Source organism: Eptesicus fuscus, chromosome 21, assembly GCF_027574615.1.
Source record: "Eptesicus fuscus isolate TK198812 chromosome 21, DD_ASM_mEF_20220401, whole genome shotgun sequence".
Classification (NCBI taxonomy): domain Eukaryota; kingdom Metazoa; phylum Chordata; class Mammalia; order Chiroptera; family Vespertilionidae; genus Eptesicus; species Eptesicus fuscus.
The window spans coordinates 29,455,086-29,476,724 of NC_072493.1; the positions used below are offsets into that span (position 1 = coordinate 29,455,086).

The 21,639-nt window shown below is 51.0% G+C and overlaps 1 protein-coding gene across 1 annotated transcript in view; it reads right to left on the reverse strand.

The window, feature by feature from the left end:
* The window catches only part of CMIP (c-Maf inducing protein), a 230,371-nt gene that overhangs the window by 32,062 nt on the left and 176,670 nt on the right, over positions 1–21,639 (reverse strand). The window contains exons 4-7 of the mRNA XM_008139702.3: positions 18,620–18,781; positions 13,993–14,034; positions 7,942–8,004; positions 5,537–5,617 (exon numbers count right to left, since the gene is read on the reverse strand). Of these exons, the coding sequence (XP_008137924.1) occupies positions 5,537–5,617; positions 7,942–8,004; positions 13,993–14,034; positions 18,620–18,781 (348 nt within the window). The remainder of the gene's footprint in view (positions 1–5,536; positions 5,618–7,941; positions 8,005–13,992; positions 14,035–18,619; positions 18,782–21,639) is intronic.

The window sequence follows — 21,639 nt, forward strand, 5'->3', positions numbered from 1 at the left end:
TGATGGAACAAGTAAGGGTGTATTTGTGTGAAGAATGTGGAGTGTGGGAGTAGTGTGTGTGAAAAATGTGGGTGTGAGAGGAGGTGTGTGTGTGTGAGAGATATAAGTGTGAGAGGAGGTGTGTGTGTGAGAGACATAAGAGTGAGAGGAGGTGTGTGTGAAAGATAGAAGTGTGAGAGGAGGTGTGTGTGAGAGAGACAAGTGTGAGAGGAGGTGTGTGTGAGAGAGACATAAGTGTGAGAGGAGGTGTGTGTGAGAGAGACAGTGTGAGAAGAGGTGTGTGAGAGAGACATAGTGTGAGAGGAGATGTGTGTGAGAGAGACATAAGTGTGAGAAGAGGTGTGTGTGTGAAAGATATAAGTGTGAGAGGAGGTGTGTGTGAGACATAAGTGTGAGAGTAGGTGTATATGAGAGACATAAGTGTGAGAGGAGGTGTGTGTGAGAGACATAAGTGTGAGAGAGATATGTGTGAGAGGAGGTGTATGTGAGAGACGTGGGGTGTGAGAGGAGGTGTGTGTGAGAGATGTGAAGTGCAGGAGTGGTATGTGTGTGGGGGAGAGAGGTGGCCTGGTAGGAAGGTCAGTGCGCTGGGTGGTTAGTGGGAGCGGAGGGAAGGTGGCTGATGCGTGGCTGCTGGTAGTGACGGGCACAGGCTGGAAGGAAGAGGAGGGGGAGGAGGAGGAGAGAGATGGGGAGAGGAGGATGGGGAGGAGGAATAATCTGTTCAAGCTCAGCCCTGGGGGGGAAGACACACTGTCTCCACCAACCAGCTCAGGACATGGGTGCCTGTCTTACCTCAGCTGAAGCCTAATTAAGGGGCACTGAGCACAGACATCTTCTCAGCCCCCCCAGTGCAGCACGTCAACGTGGCGGGTGACAGGGGTCAGCTTGGAGAGGAAAGGCTGTCGGCTCCCGGACTCGTCAGGAGAGACAGCGGGAGAGAGGAGCGTCAGCCAGGAGAGGGCCTGGGGGTCTGCAGTTAGGGACCCGGAGGCTTCGTTACTCCACGTCTAAAGCTGCGAGCTGGGTTTTGCACAGTTGGGAGGGGCAACCTGTGGTCACGAGGTTGACCACAAGACAGAGAGCAACTGGTGGTCTCCAAACGCAGCTGTCCCTCCTACTGCCCTGCTCTGTGAAACCCATTTAATAGCAAGCAACTTGAATCGGGACTCTAATCTAAAACAAAGCCAGGAGACTCCTTAAGGACCTAATTGATCCCCGGGCCATCACGTGAGCTGAGTAGAATGTCCCCCCGTGCCCACCGGCCAGCACACAGGAGCATCTCTAGAGCGGCGGCTGCTTCACCTGAGTCAGGGTCCTCAGGACAACCTGGGGCTCATCTGATGACATCCTGTCCACCAGGACTGTGCCTTCACATCAGTAGGGCAGCAGAAGCCATGGAGAAATACACATGTGTACACATACACTCATCCCTAACATGCATAGACACACACACATATGGACACACGTATATACACAAATGCACGTACACATGCATGCACACACACAAAGCACTGAGCTGGAAGATAAGGTCCTTGCATGACCACAACACTGAAGCTTGATTGTGCTTTCAAGTTGAGAAAGATGCCCCGAATCCCCGAGTCCCTGGAAATGGGTGACAGGAAAGCTGTGTGGCCTTGGGCTGCCGGTCCTCCCTGTGTCCCCACTGTAAAATAAGGGTTGAAAGAGCTGATTTCTAAACGCTTCTACCTCTAAGGTTTTATGATGCTATGAAAACTGCTTCAACTGAACCCTGCAAAGTAACTACGGTTATCTTTGCTATTAGATTTCTGGATAGCCAAGGCCATTTCCTTGGAAATGAACACTACATATGGGTCTGGTGGCCTTTTGAAATGTGGATGCAGGCCCTGGCCGGTGTGGCTCAGTTGGCTGGGTATCATCCCATGCACTGAAAGGTTGCCGGTTCGATTCCCAGTCAGGGCACATGCCTAAGTTGTGGGCTTGATCCGGGTGGTGGGTGTGCAGGAGGCAGCCAATCGATGTTATACTCTCACATCAATGTTTCTCTCTCTCTTTCTAAAAAAAAAAAAAAAAAAAATCAATAAACTATTCTTTAAAAGGAAGGAAGGGAGGAAGGAAAGAAAGAAAAGAAAAGAAAAGAAAAGAAAAGAAAGAAAGAAAGAAAGATATTGAGGGATATTTTTCCTCTTTGGAAAAGTCAAATATGCTCTCTTTGGAAAGTAGGTCCGATCACTCAGTGGTCCACTGGGGACCACAGTCACATCTTCTTGCCTCCTCTGCCAAAACAAGAACACTCCAATGAGCGGTGTGTGCATTCTAGGAGATACAGTTTAACAAACTGTTCAGAATCTACAGGGGAACATACCAAAGGACTGCTTCCATTGGACTCGGGTGTTCATTTCTGCCCCATGAGTAACACTCTTTGAGACTCTTAACCTCTCTAAGATTCAGTTTGCTTATCTGTGAAATTGGGGCACATGATGTATTTGCAGAAGATGCACTCCGAGAATAGGGGAAGCTCTGAAACCCCAGAACACCACTGTGCTGTATGACTTCCCCCATTTCCCCAAATGCCTCCTTAATGAGAAACACTGTACACCGGTGAAGAGAAGTCACACTATGCTGACAAGTACGTGGCTGGTGGCAGGCTAGGCACACCCACTAACTAACCAGTGACTAGACTCCCCACATCTGCTCAGAGGCCCAGCTCCAAAATGGTGCACCGGCCTACGGCCAATTACTACTGAAGGAGAGTTAAATGGTGACGTGGAAGGTCTGCCGCGCTCTCTGCACCTGGTATCAGTGGCAATCACTGCTTCTCACACATCTGTGCTGCAGGAGGGGCGCTCCCCTGTTCCGTCCTCAGTTCTCTTCCGACTTAGTGTGTAATTAGTAGTCGCTTTATAGCAGCTCCAGGCTCCAGAGTCTCTTAGGGAAGTTCTTTAAAAGTGAAGTGAGAATTCGTGCCTGAGGGCCCCTGATGTCTGCCAGGCCACAACAGAGCTATAAATTCTGGATCTGCCCTGTAGCTGTTCTGATTTTTATCCAGAAAATTATTACATGGTCAACACTCCAGGCCCATAAAATTAGCCAAATATAAGGGAGATGTTGTATGGTTAAGCTATGGGAGGCTGCCTGAATTATGAAATTTTTCCCTTTGAAATCAGATGTCCCAAAAGAACCCTTATTAAAGTCTACTGACTACCATGAAATATGCAAAAGTGTTTATGTGCCTGGGGAGGCCTGGGCTGGGCCAAGTATGCCCTCGGTAAGGCTCCGTCACTGGTAAGTTGTGAAACTGCAGAACCTTTGCTTTGGACTCTGAAAGGGTGCTGCCCTCTCCTCACACCACATCCAGTGACTTTAAAATCAACAATCAGAGACCCTTTCCTCCCGAGGTAGCTGAAGCCAGAGTGCCTTTGAAACTATTAAAGCCCAAATCAAGGCAGAACCTCCTCTGCACCAAAAGATGGGGAGTTTCTTTAGTCCTGGAGAAAGAATCAAATGGACTATCCCTCTCCTCTGTGCTCAGAAAATAAGAAATGCACTTATCTTAAACCAAGAAAGATCTCAGAAACAAGCAACAATTTAATTATGGTGTGTGATCACTCAGAATCACCAGATTCAAACAGAATTCGTATGGGACCAACACGGTTCAACTGGTAGCCGCTGGGTAGAGTCTTAAGCCACCTCTGGGCTCTGCGGGAAGAGTGCTGCACTTGATTAATGATGTCTGCCACCATGCATTTCCATTCCTGATTGGGGTAGGGGGTCATGTAATCTCCCTTAGGGGCTTGTTGTGGAGACGGAAAGCTACTTCACAAAGTAAACTGTTGGCAGGTCACCCTTTTTCAGAGTCGTTTTCAGCATGCTAAATCCCGACAGGGCCGGGGCAGCAGTCACAGGCACCTCACACCGTGGCCGACCTGCGCGGTGATGACAGAGATGCCTCCGGGTCATCGAGGTGAACCTCAGTCTGGGCTGGGCGCTGGCCTGGCAGCGCACACTGGACACGGGCCCTCATTTTAGTCCGCCTGCCCCTCAGCGCCAGGAGCCCTCACGGCTGCTCACAGGTTCCCTAAGGGACCTTCTGGTCTCAGCCCCTCATCTGTAAAGGGGGGTCATGGACCGTCACAGGGGTGAATGACAATACACTTGAGGGTCACACTCTAAGGGGGTGTGATAGATGTTAGTTATGCTTCTGCCTCAGTTCCCCAGGTGTAATGTGGAGGAGATAATGATACCTGCTGTTCTCACTGGACCAATCAGAGATGAATGGGACCACACAGACTGCGAGTGCCTGGTCCATTGTAAGTGTGCAATTCTGCCACTGTTTGGTTTGTTTAAATATATTTTAATTGATTCAGAGAGGAAGGGAGAGGGAGAGATAGAAACATCAATGATGAGAGAGAATCATTGATCAGCTGCTTCCTGCACGCCCCCCACTGGGGGAATCGAGCCCACAACCCGGGCATGTGCCCTTGACCAGAATCAAACCCGAGACCCTTCAGTTTGCAGGCTAATGCTCTATCACTGAGCAAAACCGGCTATGGCTGGGCTGCCACTGGTTTGTTTTTTTTAATCCTCACCAGAGGATATTTTTTCCCATTGATTTTCAGACAGTATGAAAGGGAGGGAAGAAGGGGGAGAGAGAAACATCAGTGTGAGAGAGACACACTGATTGGTTGCCTCCCACACATGCCCTGACCAAGCCCGGAGATGGAACTTGCAACTGAAGTACATGCCCTTGATTGGGAATTGAACCCGCTACCCTTTGGTCTGCGGGCTGATGCTACCCCCTGAGCCAAACCGGCCAGGGTGTGTTTGTTTAAACTAACTGAAGCTCCTGCTTTACTCAGGTTCCTCCGTTTTTCCCCAATGTCCTTCTGTTTCAGGGTCCCATGCAGGGCACATTACATGTGGTTGTCGTGTCTCCTTGGGTCCTCTGCACGGGACAGTTTCTCCGCCTGTCCTGTTGGTTCTGACCTGCACAGTTTGGAGGAGCACTGTCAGGGGTGTGCAGGATGTCCCTCAACTGGGACTGGCCCGACATTTTCCTCTTGATCAGACTGGGGTTGTGGGTTTGAGAGGCAGACCCCAGAGGTAAAGGCACAACCATCACCGTTCCTATCACAGTTGGCTGCTGACCTTGATCACCTGTGGGGACTGGCAGGTTTCTCCACGGTACGGTCACTCTGCCCCCCTCTCCATCCTGTACGCTCTGGAGGGTCCCCACTAGGAACAGCCCCCAGCGAAGGAGGGAGGCGTATCTCACAGACGCCAGGTGGGACTGTACACCGGAGACCATCTCTTCTCCCCGAGCCATGCTATTTCTGTTATTCTTACCTCCTGTGAAGAGAGTCTTCCTGTCGCCGGGACAGAAAAACAAAGAACCAAAGGGGACAGGCCCCACGCAAACCCAACTTCAACAGAATCCCAGCCCCAGTCCCTGGCTGTCAGGACGGCCAAGCCCAACCCAAAATCTTTGTAAAAGTGAAAGGCCGGGAAGGTGTGCCCACCGCCCCGGCTCTGTGGTCGGTGCCGGGAGACTCACCATGTTATGCTTGAGGATTCTCTGGACCACGGGCGTGAACACCTCGATGACCACCATGGACCGGGGCCGCTCTCTGCAGTGCTGGGGAGACAGGAGGACATGGTCGGCGCTGAGCCTGCGGCCCCTCGCCCAGGGAGCTCAGCACGGGGCCTGGGCTCCCTGCTGAACAGTGTTGCATAGCTCTTTGTTCATATTCTTGGAGGAAGAAAAGTGGGTGAGGAAGGAAGTTTAGTTTGCTTTTTATTCTGATCTTAAAGTCTGAGCGTGTTTCAGGCGGTGCGGGAAGGCGCGGCCCTTGCTTAGTGCGGTGAGACTGCAGCACTCAGACCCGGCGCAGGGCCTGGCACAGGAGCTCCACGTAACCACTGCAAGAACACCAGGGTTTGATGTCTGGACACCAGTCTGGAAAACTCTGTGGCTTTTCCATTGCCGGCTTTGACAACCTGCAGCAGTCTGCAGGCCAAATGCAGCTCAGAGCGTTTCATCTCACGGGCGTGGGGCTTTGATTTCAAACGGAAACCGAAGGCCTTCAGGTGGAGCAGACAAGAGCCCACCTCTGCAGCACGCGCACAGCCTGCCTGGGCCTGAAGGCGCTGTGTCCCAGCCCTGGAGCAGGACGCCGTACTAGGGATATTAGAAATCAGGGCTTTCCTGGGAAATTAAGATATACTAACTTTCCTCAGCTCTTGGGGTCCCAGTTTTGAAGTCTGGCAGGAGAGACTGCCCAGCGTGTCCGGAGCCGGCCCAGAGTGGATCTGGTGGGGCGGCTCTGTTCCCCTCAAGCTCTCTTCTCTGGAGGGCTGCCTGGTAGGTGAGGCACTGAGGCTGTGGCTTTGCCCCCCTCAACCCCTCAGCCAGAAGGCTTACAGGCCCCCCTGGCTGGGACCCCTCAGTCCAGGTGGCAGGGCAGCCTTCTGTTTTAGAATCAATGGAGAGTCCTACCAGGTAGTGCCCAAAAGGACCGTTTGGTCTCGTCACTGTTTTTAAACTGCGCTACCATTTACTCTGAACAGCGGTCCATTGTGCTAGAACAAGTCTATAAACCATGAGATCTGGGAGAAACCATACAGCTGAAAGGAGACAACAGGCAGATCTGGATTAAACTGGACCAAATATCAAGAGAAGAGAGGACACCTGCTGTGACAGGTGAGAAGCCCACACACTGGGTTATCTGACCCATCCTCTCAGGACAGGGAGGCCCCTCCCGTCTGCAGTCTCACCAAGCTTCTTCCCCTCGTGTGCCCCAAGGGCGGGGCCTGGATACAGCACAGGAGCCTGACGCCTGTGTGCAAGCACGCTCTTGCACACACACACACACACACACACACACACACACACACACACGGGTACAACTCTATAGTCGGGCGCTCATCTACTTGGACCGACCTTACCTGCTTGGGCTGGAGGGCACACACTGGCACGTGCCCACATTAAGAAATGTACCCTGGGCACTTCGGGCCAGCAGGCTGGGCCCACCCTCTGCTCTGTGGGTCGCTGAAAAAGGTCTCCTGATGGAGAGATAGGGCTAAAGAGGATGACACAATCCTGTCTCCCTAAACCTCGTGTCACCTGACAAACCCAGAGAGAGCGCACACTCCCTGGGTAAGGGGCCCGGGGGTGAAGGGCAGGGATGGGGCAGTAGGTGTACCCCAGTGTCCTTTCCTTCAGAACCATCAGGCCTCCCCAGTGCCGCTTTGCCAGGCCACGTGGGAGGAAAGGAACGCAGTGAGGTGAGTCACCAGGAGAGACCAGGGTAGCGGGGAAGCAGCAGACCTAGGCCCTCGCCTTTCCAAGGACATTAAATTATGACACAAAAAAAAATCACACAGCAAAGAACAAAAGCAGATTGTGTTCAGCCCCAGGCCACTGCAGTGAGCTGGCAGAATGAGGGACAGGGATGCCTGGTCCCCGACGTGCCCTGGACATGTTCCGAGTAAATCCCACTGCGAGGCTGGCGCTGTGTCCCTGGGAGCGGGTGTCCCGCTCCGTGGCTCCTCCCAGCTAACCTGGCATCCCGACTGCTTTCCCTGCTCAGGAAAGCCCCACGGCCATGCCCCCACTGTGGGCCAGCTGGTGCTCAGAGGAGCCCTGGCTAAAAATAACCCAGCTGACGTCAGGAGCCCAGAAAATCTGCTGCAAACTTCTCCCAAGACAGCCACAAAGACATTCCAAGGAAAAGCTGGACGCTCCTCCCTGACCCGCTGGTTTGGACCCTGTGCCTCGATTATCACCTGTGTGACAAGAGAGGGGGCTGCAATGCTAAGAACAGGGTACCTGGCTTGCCTTCCAGCTGTGTCCAGGGCAGGGCCCTGGGTTTTTAACAAATTGTGCCAAGCCAACCCCCAGCGCGCACACAGGGAGGCAGGCTGGTCCTGCAGACGCAGCCCACTTCTGCCATGCCATACCTTGCAAAAGAATTCACAGAGATCTGGTGGTGGATGGTTGTTTTCCAGCAAAGGGGCGATTGCCTGAAAGACAATGAACCCAGCGTCAGTCGGAATCTCTAGAAGGAAGCGTACGGCGGGTGAGTCTACACAAGAGGGATGACTCATGATGGAAAGCACAACCTCCCTGTCACCCTCTCGGCAAAAAATGCCCATTCTCTAACCTGCATGCCGGGACTCCTAAAATGGGGGGCACATGGTTCCCTTAGAGAAGGTGATACAAGCTCTGGGCTGCCCTCCAGAAACATGCACATACAATGATGCATGTATCTTTAGGGTTTCATGACCTGCTGGCATCCCCTCGGATTACAGTCCCTGACTCTGAGGCAGGATCGTGGCTTCGAGCCAGGCTTTGGGGGCAGAGTCCTGGGTGCGAGTCCTGATCCTGGTGCTCACTGCAGTATAACCATTAGAGCAAGTTATTTCCTGTCTCTGAGCTCCCGGGCTCCCACCTGCAGAGTGGAGCAGAGTTGCTGTGAGGGTGAGAGAGGTCACATGTGCAGAGGCGTTGCTCAGCCTCGCACTGCTGACATTTGGGCTGGTTGTTCCTATGGTGGCAGCCGCCCTGTGCACTGTGGGATGTCTAGCAGCATCCTTGTCCTCGACCCACCAGATGCCCGGAGTGACTCCTCATGCAGTGGTGACAATAAAAAATATCTCCAGAGACACTGCTTTATATTCAGGCAGGCTGCGATATTTACTGCCCTTGAATTCATTTCTCAGGAGCCTTCGTAAGCCAGCTGGACAGTAATTACTGGTTCCACTGCCATTCCTATGCAAGGGTCCCCTGGACTGCACGGTGTCTGATTCTCCATTTTTCTATCCCTTTCATAATTTGTTCTAATGAGTTTGCTAAACTTCACATTCAAATAAAATTTTTGAACAATTAAAAGGTGTGTCCTGACATTGCCAAATGCCCCCTGGGGGACAGACTGGTCCCAGCTGAGAACCCCTGGTGCAGGTGCCTCTCGCAGAGCCTGCAACAGGCCAGCTCTCGGGAAATGTAGTTACTAATGGTTAATAGCCACGTGAAGTCCACTCTTTGTCCCGTTTGCCACACTGGGCACGTTAGGAAACAGGAGACGCTGGGCCCAGCAATGAGATTGCCAGGCTGTGTGACAACTCAACTCAACCTCTCTGGGCATTAGACTCTAGTCCATAAAATGGGGAAAGCTAGAGACTCTGATTCACAGGGTTGTTGTGGGAATTTGACGAGAGAAAACTCTAGAAGCTTTGGAGTCTCAGGGTTGGCATAGCCCACTGCCTGGAGCATAGCATGTCACTGACACCATCGCACAGCAGCAAGGGGTGACGATTCTGCCCGACTCCCCAGGAAGGCTCCGTGGTGACATGGCCTCTCCACAGCCCAGACTCTGCCTGCTTGTTTCAGGGGGTCTCCCTGATCTGCCCCCGACAGCTGTGCCCTTGGCTATGGGTAGGGACCCTGAAGTAAGGCCTTCTGCTGGTCTGGGACCATTAGGGAAAGAAAAGTATAACTGGACCCAAGTAGAAGGTGACCGTTGAGAAGGTCCTGTCTCAGTTACATAGGTGAGAGCCCCTGGGTGAAGAAGGAAGCCCCTGACATGGAGGTCATGTCCTGCACCACCAACGATCAGGCCCATAAGAGCTGAAGACGAGGCCAGAGTCTTGTTTGTCCAGGGCTGTGCATGTGCCTATTCAGATTTAACTGCTATGAAATAAACAATTTTAACTGAAATAAAATGTAGAATGCATTCCTCAGTCGCACTATCCACACTTCAGTAGCCACATGAAGCTGGTGGCTGCCATTCTTGATGGTGTAGACAGAGAACATTTCCACACTGACCATTCTCCTGGACAGTGAGTCAGTGTCAGACACCTTGGGGGGGGGGGGGGCGGGTTCTGCTGTCCCCTCCAGCGTGCTGGCCTGGGAGGAGTGAGGTCATAGCAGAGACAGTGGGGCAGGGAGCCGCTGCCTGGCCCATGGCTCTGCCACATGCAGGTGCATCCCCTGGGTTGAGCCTCTTTAATCACATTGAGCCCCTCTTTTCATGGGAATGAGTTAAGGCAGTGGTCGGCAAACTCATTAGTCAACAGAGCCAAATATCAACACTACAACGATTGAAATTTCTTTTGAGAGCCAAATTTTTTAAACATAAACTTCTTCTAACGCCACTTCTTCAAAACAGACTCGCCCAGGCCGTGGTATTTTGTGGAAGAGCCACACTCAAGGGGCCAAAGAGCCGCATGTGGCTCGCGAGCCGCAGTTTGCCGACCACGGAGTTAAGGCACAGAGGAATGGGAACAAATTAAGCGCCCACAGGGGTGGGTTCGGTGCTTCCATAGCAGTTCTCTCATGTGACTGCCAAACTCAGTGAGGTCAAGCAGTAGTTACTTCCATTTACACAGATAAAGAGACAAATGGTCAGGGAAGTTACAAAGCCTGCCCTAATCACAGAATGATCATTCTACAACATATAATTAATAAAAACGCTTATTTTTGTGTAGAATCTTTCTATGAGCTAAGCATAATAGGTGTATATTAGCTCATTTAACCCTTTCAGCAGCCCTATAGGAAAGGCCCTGTTGTCATACCCATTTCATAGACGAGAAGACTAAGGCTTAGCAGTGATGGGCAACCTTTTGAGCTTGGTGTGTGAAACTTCGCCAAAAAACTGAGCATAACTCGGGTAGTGTGTCACTTGGAGGAAAAAACATTATTTCGCAGATGTTTCATCCTCAGGAGCAGCAAATGTTTCATCCTCAGCATGCGGCCACCTCAGTGGCCGCGTGTCATCAGAAATGGCTACGTGTGTCAGTGCTGACACGCGTGTCATAGGTTCGCCATCACTGGCTTAGAGCGTCAAGTTAACTGGAAGCTATCTGAATGGCTGCCTGGTTAAATAACAATATTCTTGAGCCAGTAGAAAGAATGGGGGTAGGCCAGTGGTCCTCAACTAGTGTGACTTTGCCCCCCAGGGGACATCAGCACGGGGTGACATTTTTTATTGTCACCATAGGGGAGTGCTACTGGCATCTAGAGGGCAGTGGCCAGGCGTGCTGCTCAACATCCTACAGTGCACACAGGACAGTCCTCACCGCAAAGGGTGACCCCTCCCCAATGTCGCCACTGCCAAGGGTGAGAAACCCTGGGGTAGTTATGCACAAAAAGACTTGAGAGAATTTCTAGGATATTCGTTAAGTTAAAAAAAAAAAAAAAAAGCAGAACAACACACCCAACATGACATCATCGATGTTAAAAGCAAAAACACAACCATGTCTGTCTGTGTGGCTTTGTTACCACTGGAAACCTCTAGGGCTACCTCTGAAGAGGGTGCTGGGATGGGGTAAATTTTTTCTTTTTACAATTAAAATACACTCATGAAATACTTGCAAAATCAAAGATAATTTTAATGAAATTAAACAAAATTTGAAGTTCTTCCATTACTCGCCCAAGGTCACAGCTAGTATGGTGTGGGCCCAAGGTCTGCACTTGGCTCTGAACTTGAACCTACATTTGGCTTTAAACCCACTTTCTTCACCAGCACGGGGGAAGGCAGCTGGCATTTGGCCTCCAGGTCCACATTCACCCAGTGACACTCCAGCTGTTACCAACCAACAGTTACCTATTGCACGGATGCCTGACTGACCGATTGAATAAAGCCAACTCAAGTTACTTGTAAAAGTCCTCATAAAAAATAAGTTCATAAAAAAATACCAGCCCCGTTGGGAGAAGACTAATTGCCAATAGGCCAAATCAGATACTGTAATTGCTGAAATGAAAGGAGGCTGCAGAAGGCTTCATGGTAATGGACACAGCATCGGGAATAAAGAGTGCTGAAAGGAGGGCTGAGGGCCAGACCCTCAGATCAAGTTCTTCCCTGTTCTCAGGCATCCCCGCTGAGCAGGGAAGCTCAGCCAGGCCCAATTAAGGGGTCAGCCCGGCCAAATTAGCTGGCTAAATGCAGCCTGCATTTCTCGGACCAAAATGTCTTTCCCAGGCTTGTCCTAAGTCCAAAGCCCTTGCCCCTCCTTTCCAGGGCCGAGGCGCACAGTGAGACCCACAGGTGTTGTCAGAAGAGAGGAAGATGCCAACTCCTTGCCTGGCATATATACTAGTACGGTGGTCGGCAAACTGCGGCTCGCGAGCCACATGCGGCTCTTTGGCCCCTTGAGTGTGACTTTTCCACAAAATACCATGTACCCTAATTAAGTTAATAACAATGTACCTACCTATATAGTTTAAGTTTAAAAAATTTGGCTCTCAAAAGAAATTTCAATTGTTGTACTGTTGATATTTGGCTCTGTTGACTAATGAGTTTGCCCACCACTGTATTAGTACATTCCCACCTGCTTCTCCACTAGCCAGTCTCACCACTTTGCCTTTGCATGGACTGGGCCCCCTGCCTGGACTGCCTTTCCTGGGAGCACGCCTACCCATCTTTTAAGACTCGGTTTGCTCACCTCCTCCTGGAAGCCCTCTGCCATCTTCCTCCCAGCACCCTCTCTGTCCTCTGTGCTCCTCTAACACCCGGACAAATGTGAACCTCTGACCATTACGTGATTATCTGTTGACCTGCCAGGTCCTCCCAGCTCATGATAAATCCCTCAATGGTAGCTTCATATCTGTGGATTAGAGACTAGTGTCTGGCACATACTTGTATTCACATGTCAACAAATGTTTGTTAAATTATATTGTTAATTAATAGTATACTAGAGAAAGGTGGTGGTGGGTGCCCAGGTGGATGCTCCTTGGTCTGGCCAGAGATGGCAATGGGTGGTCAGGCTGGAACACGGGAGAAACCTCTGTATTTTTAGCAAATACTCACTGAGTACCTACTATGTGCCAGACACTATATTGGTGCTCCACAGAAATTGCTGCTTTTACTCTCAGCAATAAAAGGCCTCGGGCTTATCTCCTCTGGTGCCGATAGGACGGACCCAGCTGGGGCAAAGAGGGTGACTGTCCAGACTGGGCTCATGAGGGCCAAGTAGTTGGGCATCCAAAGTCCTAATTCAGCTCAGAGGGGCATGGTGCTGGGATGTTGCCCTTGTTTCAAAGGCTGCAGCCATGGGACCTCTTGGGCAGGTGAGCATTCCAGGTCCTGTCCCAGGCACACAAACCTCTGCCCCTCCCTTCCATTTCAAGTTCTGCCTCCCTGCTTTCCACTTCCTTATGCTTTATGCTCTGGCGATGTTGATGTTTCAGAAAGATACCACGTTGTTTTAAATCTCTGTTTACATTTTATTTCCTCTCTCTGGAATGCCTTTACTCTGTTTTGCCACCTGGCAAACTCCTATTGATCCTTCAAAACCCAGCTCAGACATCACTGTCTCCAGGAAGTTCTCTGGCTTCTTTCCCAGGTGATTTTGTCACTCTACTCTCTACACAACATGCCTCTATTTTTGCAGTGATCTCATTTGTCTTCCTACAATAGATGATGAATCCTTGGGAGCAGGAGCTGTCTTAGTTATCTGTGGATTCAAGTACCCAGCACAGTGCTCAGTACCCAGTAGGTGCAATTTCATTTCTTTCTTCTCTCCAGTGAGAGTCATGTTTCATAGCTTAAAATTATCTAGGAAGATATTTTACCCCAGAGATGCTTACATCATAGTCAAGTCCCAGAAAATATCATCTCACTTTGTGTATCAGAGGAAATTAAAAGTTTCTATTTGTGGGTTAATTAGGGGACATGGCCTGGTCAAGAAAGAGACCGGCTACCTTTCCACTAAGGGTTTTGCCTCTGAATAAGTTACATGGTCTCTGCTATCTCCTGCCTTCAACCCCCTCTGCAGACTCAGGCCAGAGGAGGCGATTAAGACACATTTGCTACAAACCTCAAAGACTGATAATTATATCCCCCCAAAATCAATTGGACTCTGAAATGTGCAAAAGCAGGAGCGAGACATGTCTGGCTTGATAAAGAGACAGCCGAGCCAGGTCACTGTTAGTGGATGATGCTGGCGCCTCCAGAATAATCTCAAACTGGGGAAGACTTGTGGGCACCGGGAGAGGGATGGCAAGAGACTTACCACAATGATGTTTTCATGCTCCTGGGTCGTCAAGTTTGTGTTCTAAAGGATGGAACACAGAAAGTGGGAGGAAAACAAAAGAAAACAAACAAATATTAATAAAGTGGAACATTTGTATCCCGAAGGTCCACACAGTTTCAACTGCTTTCAGCCTCTCAGTGACTGCCGTCGCCCGTTCTTAATTACACAGATCAGAAGCCCCTCAGAGGCAGGGTCGGGACAGGAGGAGAGTACACCTTGGGGCAGGGGAATCAGGTTCCGAGTCCCTGTTCGCAGCCTGTGAGTCATGTGATGCGGACAGACCACTTTTGAGTGAGACTCAGTTTCTTCTTCTGTACATGGGATCCTCTTTGGGCTGCAGGGACAGGATATATGCCATTTGGAAGCCAGAAGACAGGTTCATAATAAACACGTGAAGAACACTTTTCAGTCTTGATTCTCTGCTGGAGTCTACTAGGAGTGGCATATATATTATCTCAGTGGTTCTCAAACTAGGTTCCTAGGGAACATTAGTGTTCTATGAGTTGGCCCAAGATGTGTTAGCTAAATTTCAATTCTAACAGTTAATTTTCAAAAAATAATATTAAGTTAAAGGGATTAAACTTGCTTAATTTTTAGGTTTTTCCCCTCAATCTGGATATTTCTTTCACAATTGGTACCTGTACTGCCATCCTGTGAGTATGCGAATAAGGAAAGGAACGAATATGCAATAAATGAGAAACCATGGGAAAACGCAGAGACGGCCACTATCGTCTTTTTTTGTTAGCTTCAGGGCACGTTCTGCTTTGTCTGTCTTGGTAGACACAGGCTCTCTTGGGTGTTAATTCGCATTTTCTAACAGTATGCTGCTCATAAGATGCCTCATCACTGGACAGGAATGGCAAGATCGACTGTTCTGGGTTCTAGAAAGAGCCCACGACACCCACCACCTGGACAGGTCTAAGGAGCGCTGGGATATCTAATGAGCTTACACCCGCTGAAGCAAAAGAAAAGCCAGCGCACTGTGAATCTGCTTTTGTCCAGCTGCCTAGGGATGAAGGCGGACACAGAACCAGGGTCAGTGTCCGAGCTCCACGAGTCTCCAGGTTCCCATGGAGACAGCCTGATGCGTGATGCTTAGAACCAGGGAACATTTGGGAGGATGTTTTCTGGATTCCGCCTTTTTCTTTTTGTGGATGTTGGAGTTTGAGCAGCCCATTGAGGGCAGATGATTAAACTTCAGTCATTGTTCAGCTCAGGGTAGATGAAAGCCGGCTTTGGTCTGGGCTTTGTTCTTTCTTCCCTAAGACTAACTTACCGTCAGATGGCTATGCCTCAGGCACCGTGTGAGAGCTTTGTAATGCTCCTGCCACCCATTTCTCTTTCTCATGACCATTCTCCTACTATTTCCTACGATCCCAACAAATGAGCTTCCTGAGTGAGACTCAAAGAGGTATGGCTGCTCACCAGGAACACAGCTAATAGTTGGTGGAGTGGGGATTGGACCCATCTGTCCTGATTCCAAAGCCTTTATCTCCCAGCACCGAGTAAGGGTGCTCAGCCCACGCAAACGGCAGTTCCCCCTTTCAGCTGCCGTGGGACCAGCCTGTCCCTCACCACGCCCGCCACCTTTCCAGCAAGAGCCTTGGGCCAGCACAGCGGCTGTTTCCTTTGTCAGTCACCGGTGGCAGCCCATGCCACTCTGCAGGGACACTTTTCTGCATCAAGGTCATTTTCAACCCCGGGGGCAGAGCACTCACCAAGAGCCACTGCTTAGAGGGGCACTAAGCTGAGTGGCCCCTCCACACACTCAACTCAACAAAGGCCTGGGAGGTAGGGGACACCGGCTTCACTTGGCTGGTGGGTGGACGGATGGTTCTTTCTCAGAATTGTTTGGCTACCCAACAGCCTCCTCCTTCCCCTCCATCCCGCGGGCGACTGCCCACTTTCTGGTTGCTTAGGTGAGGGCTGGTGCCTCTTAGCAGCAGGCCTCAGGGACACTTGAGTAAAGAGAACAGAGAGTCTAGCCCCATATATTCTAAGCTAAAAAGGGCAAGGAGGAGGGTGGATCTGTTTGCTTTTCCACTCATGCCACCTAGACATGGAGCTGTCGGTACTGAGGTCAATGTCACTGACAACTGCCAGGACAGTAAAGTGTGACCATGTACCAAACGCCCCTGCCCGTGAGGCACGATGCTAGGCAGTGCTTACTTATTAGAGCATCGGCCCTCAAGGCTGTGAAATGGGTGCTAATCTTAGCCCTGTTCACTGATGAAAACTGGGTACTGAGAAGCCTAGGAACCTGCCCAAGGCCAGTTGGCTCCTGAGGGCGGAACTAGGTCTTTCCGACTCCACACATCTGCTCTTAACCACTGCCCCACACAGGGGGGTCTCCTCCTCACTAAAAAGGCTCCTCCAGGCCGGTTCATGCCACACCTAGGCACAAGGGCATGAGCTTCACCATCGGGCAGGCCTGGGCGTGGGTCCTGGCCCACCACTTCTCCGAGTGACCTGGGCGGGCGCCTTAACCTCTTAGAGCTGCTGGTGACCCTTCTGCACATTTTAATACTTACCTTGCAGGGTCTCTGGGAGAAATGTAAAAGTGAGCTCTAAATGCCCGGTAGGTAGTGATTGTCACACAGCGTGTGCTGTGTCACTCCGAGAGGTGGAAGCCTGACTGGAGGAGGTGCCACCTGGGCTGCAGTCCTAGCTCTGTCCCTTACCAATGGCCGCGCCCCCAGGCATGTAAGCACATGAAACATATCTGAGATGGGAAAGAAATCCCACCAAGCGGGTGGCCACAGTGTCGTCGGCCACCTCTGCCATCATCTTGACAATGAGCCTGACTTTACGTTGGTGGACAAGACTGGTGGGGTGGAAGGGGTGGGCCATGTGGTCTTGCAGTAAGAACTACACAGCCCTAAGCTGGAATGGAATGTCCAGCCCCACTGCATGCTTGGCAGGCTGCTGTCTCTGGACCTCAGTTTCCTCATCTGTGAATGGAGACAGCAGGCTCACCTCTCAGGGAGAATGCATTGAAGGAGATGTTGAGTGCTGGCACCTGGCGCCTGCCTAGCACAGAGCAGCTGCTTCCGAAAGATGAGCTGCCTTCCCTTCCCCACTGAGAAGCAGCTCCTGGCCTGCTACCCTTCTCCTGCTCAGGACGGAAGCCTGGACTTGAGGTTGGGCACATGGCACCTGGCCTCCAGTTCCAGACCTTGACCCGCAATCCTTTCAGAGCCTGAGTCTTTATGCCTCTGTGGAACACAGCTGGTGTCCCACCCGGCGACACATCCTCTGCTCTTCTGCTGGCGATCGTCACTTCCTCTCGCCCCTACGTCCTCCCAGGGTGAGGGACCCTCTCAAGGCAGTAGATAGATAAGGCCTGGGCCAGTTTCCTGGACCGGCAGGCAGTGACCTGGCCAGGCCTGCAGAAAGAAGGCCCGTCTAGGCAGCAGGGAGCTTGTGTGCAAGTCAAGAGGCGTGTAGGAGCTGCCCAGGGAACCAGGGTGTCAGAAGACAGGGGCCAACCTGAAGGGCGGGGGAGGGGAGGAAGGACAGAAAGAAGGGGACAGAAGCATCACTCTGATGGCCATGCATAGTTTAAATCAGGAGTCATCAACTCTATAGTGTCCCCAGGGGACCAGGCAGGCAAATAAACAAGAGTATTAATATTTGTGAAGTGCTTAGAATAGCGCCTGGACAGAGTAAACAGAAGTGTGTTTCCTAGCGCCCCTTGCCTTCTAACGAACAGTGTGCCTAGCTCCCTGACTGAGTCTCCCGTGTCTGTCCCCTGCCAGGACGTAAGCTCCAGGAGGGCAGGGGCTTGTCTTCACTCAAATGCCCAGAATGGCGCCTGGCCCACAGCACACACTCAGAGCGCTGGCCGACTGGCAAAGCAGACGGCTCAGGTGGGTGGCGCTAAGCATCACCAGCTGTAAATTGCTGCCGAATTTCCTGATTGTTTTTAAAGAGAACTTAAAAATTCTCATTTTGGTGTATAATCTCCTGATTTTAAAAATCCTGTGCACGTTAAACCAAGTATAGCTGTAGGCTGTGGGGGTGATTAGGGCAGAAAGCCATTTGCCTGGACCACTGGAGCTGAGGTGGGCCAGTGCTGGGGGAGATGGAGACGGGCTGGGACTTACCAGCCCAGCACCACGGGGGCAGGAAGCAAGGAGTGTGTGTGTGTGTGTGTGTGTGTGTGTGTGTGTGTGTGTGTATGTGTGTGTGTGGTGGGAGGGGTGGGGGGAAAGACTTCCCGATGTACTCCCTCTTGGGAATGAACTAGAGAATTCTGAAGTCAGCTATCACCACCACCACCACCAGCCCAGCCTCAGGACCACGACCATACCACCCTCTCTCCCTGCCATGCCCATCCCCAGTTCGGTCATGGGGCATGGCAGGGGAGTGACAACTGTCCCTTCATCCCTGCCACAAGCCTGGGACAGCTCAGCTGGAAGCACTGGGCAAACCTTCTCAATACCCTTGGATGGCTGGGGGGAACCCCTCACTTCCTTAAAGCAACAGGAAGATAAACTCAAATCCAATTCTGGTTGAGGGTTGGTGTGCAGGCAAGTAAAAGGAAACAAAATCATTTAAATGGGGGTTCGGGAGGCGCACCATCCAGCAGGGGGAAGTGTCTTACCTCTGAGAGCAGTTTTGAGACAATTTCCAGTGGGGCTTGGTTGATGGAGTCATCTTGCAGGGGGGACGTCAGGGCCATGTCCACCAGAGTTCGGATCTCCTTCAAGACCACCTCCCAGCGGCTTGGGTTACTCAGGACTTTCTTATATTTGTAAATCTTTTTCTGGTCAGGAGAAAAAGATACAAACCTGTTATTGATATGCTGAGGGCAGAAGATACAAGATGATCAAAGAATCAGACAATTAGGGTGCAGAAGGCCCCAAGAAACTGTAGTGTGGGCCACGCTCTGCCCATGAGAAAGTGGCACCGGAAACAGGAAGAGTTTTGCCCTAAGTCACCGGTGCGTTTGCAGACGTCCAGGCCTCCGGAACACAGAAGAGTAATTTCTATACTATTTCCAGTGACTTTAAAAAAGAAAAAGCGATTTCTCTTTGGATAATATCTTCTGCCAAACTGATTCCCCAAGTATTCAAACGCAATAGGAGTGGAAACATTCGCGGGTCCACAAAGGGACTTTCTTTGAGTGGGAAGCACTGCTTCTGCTCATCCGATCCCAAGCGGTGCCCCGGAGGAGTGGGGTTCAGCTAAGAAACAAGACGGATAGGCTGGGGGCAAGGGATGCCACTCCAGCCAAGTGGGCAGGGAGCCCACAGTGGGGCCCCCAGGAAATGAAGGCCATCTTCAGCTCCCACCTGGTGAGGAAGAGGGAGACAGGAGGGAGCATTCTCACCTTCCCTCAGGCGCTAATTGGAAGCTGAAGCCAAGGGCTGCTGCCTCCCTGGACTTGAGGCAGAGTGAGTTCCGCCTCTCTGACATCATGGAAACAGGAGCCCTCCCTCTGAAGGCGGAGGTCCCAGCCAAATCCCGCCCCTTCCCTGTCCCAGCTTGCTGGGGAGCCTCTTTCTAACTGGATGAACTCCTTCATTAGAAGCCCTGCTCCTTGGGGAAAACCTCGTTTAGTGTCACTGTGCCAGCAGCCAGCTGGGTGACATGCCCCAATCTCTGAGCCAAAGTCTGAGTGAGGAAAGGAAGGAGAAGAGGTCAGGGTCCCCCACTGGCCCCCGAAGCTGACCACTTAGCTTCTCAGTTAAGAATGACAAGGTGAGCCCTAGCCCTAGCCGGTTTGGCTCAGTGGATAGAGTGTCAGCCTGCGAACTGAAGGGTTCTGGGTTCGATTCTGGTCAAGGGCTCGTGCCCAGGTTGCAGGCTCGATCTCCAGTGCAGGAGGCAGCCAAGCAATGATTCTTTTTCATCATTGATGTTTCTGTCTCTCTCTCTCCCTTCCTCTCTGGAAAAAAAGAAGAAGGAAAAAAGAATGACAAGGTAATTTTGGAACCCAATGCCTTAAAGAAAGTATGTGGGAACACAGTCCATATCAAACTGAGTAGTAACTTGTGCTGAGCACCGTGGTGGAACCACAGGTCCAGTCCGGAGTTGGGCACACCTGACTCTTTCTCTAAAGGACTTCACTCACTGAGCCTCAGCTTCCTCTCTTGTAAGTTAGGCATGAAAATACCTTGCAGCCCCTTGAACTATGCAACCTTAATAAATCCTGGACCCACATGGTCCACTCTCTGTATGGAGTTACACTAGAGAGCACTGTCCAAATTAGGACAGCCACCAGTAACAAAAAGGGGAATCCTGATACTTAACCAGTCTCTTTTGTAAAACTTGAAAAGGATGAAATAAACAACCCACAGCAACACAAAAAGTATCCCATTTTCTTTACACTCCATGATTTTCTGGAGCCTCTCACTTGCTAATCATATCCCTATCACCACCAGCATCACCCACACAGTTAACTCACAAAGTTTACTTCCCCCTCATCACCCAGATCTTTCCTGTGTAAACCAGCTTAGCTTGTCTCTCCTACACACAGCATTCATCCCCTCTGTCCCCATCTCCTTCTCTCTGTCTCTGTCTTACCATTCTCTGCCCGGTCACCCAGTCCCCATCAAGAACTAGAAAGGGGCAGAGGGCCAGCAGGGCAGAGGAAGACGGCACAGTTTTCATCAGGTGGGGAGAGGAAAAGCCCAGGAACATTTCCTTGCCAGTCATTTTGGACCCGAAGAGGCGGGGTGGGTGTTTGGTGAGCAGTATATTCGTCCCTGATGAGGATGATGGTGAAATCCATGACGTTAATACAAGACGCACCATTTCTCCGAGGCTTTCCTGGACTCTAACCAGCTCAGTCCTAGTTTCCATCAGCCGAGCCTCCCTGACTGATCTAAGCAAACACGGTGCCTGAAGCCTACTGTAGTGGAGACACTTCCCAAGGCAGAACCCAATCCATCCCAGGAGACAAATGCTCCTTTGAGTCCGGGACATTGCGGTTTCGCTCTGTAGCCAGAGAACTGCTTAATTTTTAAATAACCATTTAAACATGCCATATATTAAGCCCCAAAGAAAACCACAATGATGCACACCCGTGTCTTTCCACAGTAGATTCTAGGTTTAAACACGGTCTGAGCTTTAAGTGCATTCTCTTCTGATCACCTGCAAGTTATTTACTTTTGAAAGAATAAGGACTTCATCATTTTTTGAAAATGATGAATGCTTATTGTAAGAAATTTAAACCATGCTGAAAGCACAAAGGGAAGGATAAGTGAAAAAAGGCCTCAAAAATCCCACATCTTAGAAATAACCACCATTAATCTTTGGTGAGCATTATTCCAGCCAACCCTCATTTAAATCTAACTGCCTACAGCCAGCCTGTGAGGTGGGTGGTCGTCAGGACAGTCCCCCACTGGCCCTCAGACATCACTGAGATGCAGGGGCAGCAAGGCCCGGGCAGAAGGCTTCAGTGGGCGCCACCAGCCCCAGTGCAGTTTCCAAGGAGCCCCTCCTTACAGCGGGGAGGACGACAGCTCTCCCACGAGTGCCTCTGGAACCCGAACCCTTGCTTAAGAGGCACCCCCAGAACAGTGGTCACAGAAGCTGTATTCAAAACCAGAAGGTCCCAGGGGCTTTAACAAGGGCTAAGATTTAATGAGCACGTACTATACACCAGGCACTGTGCTG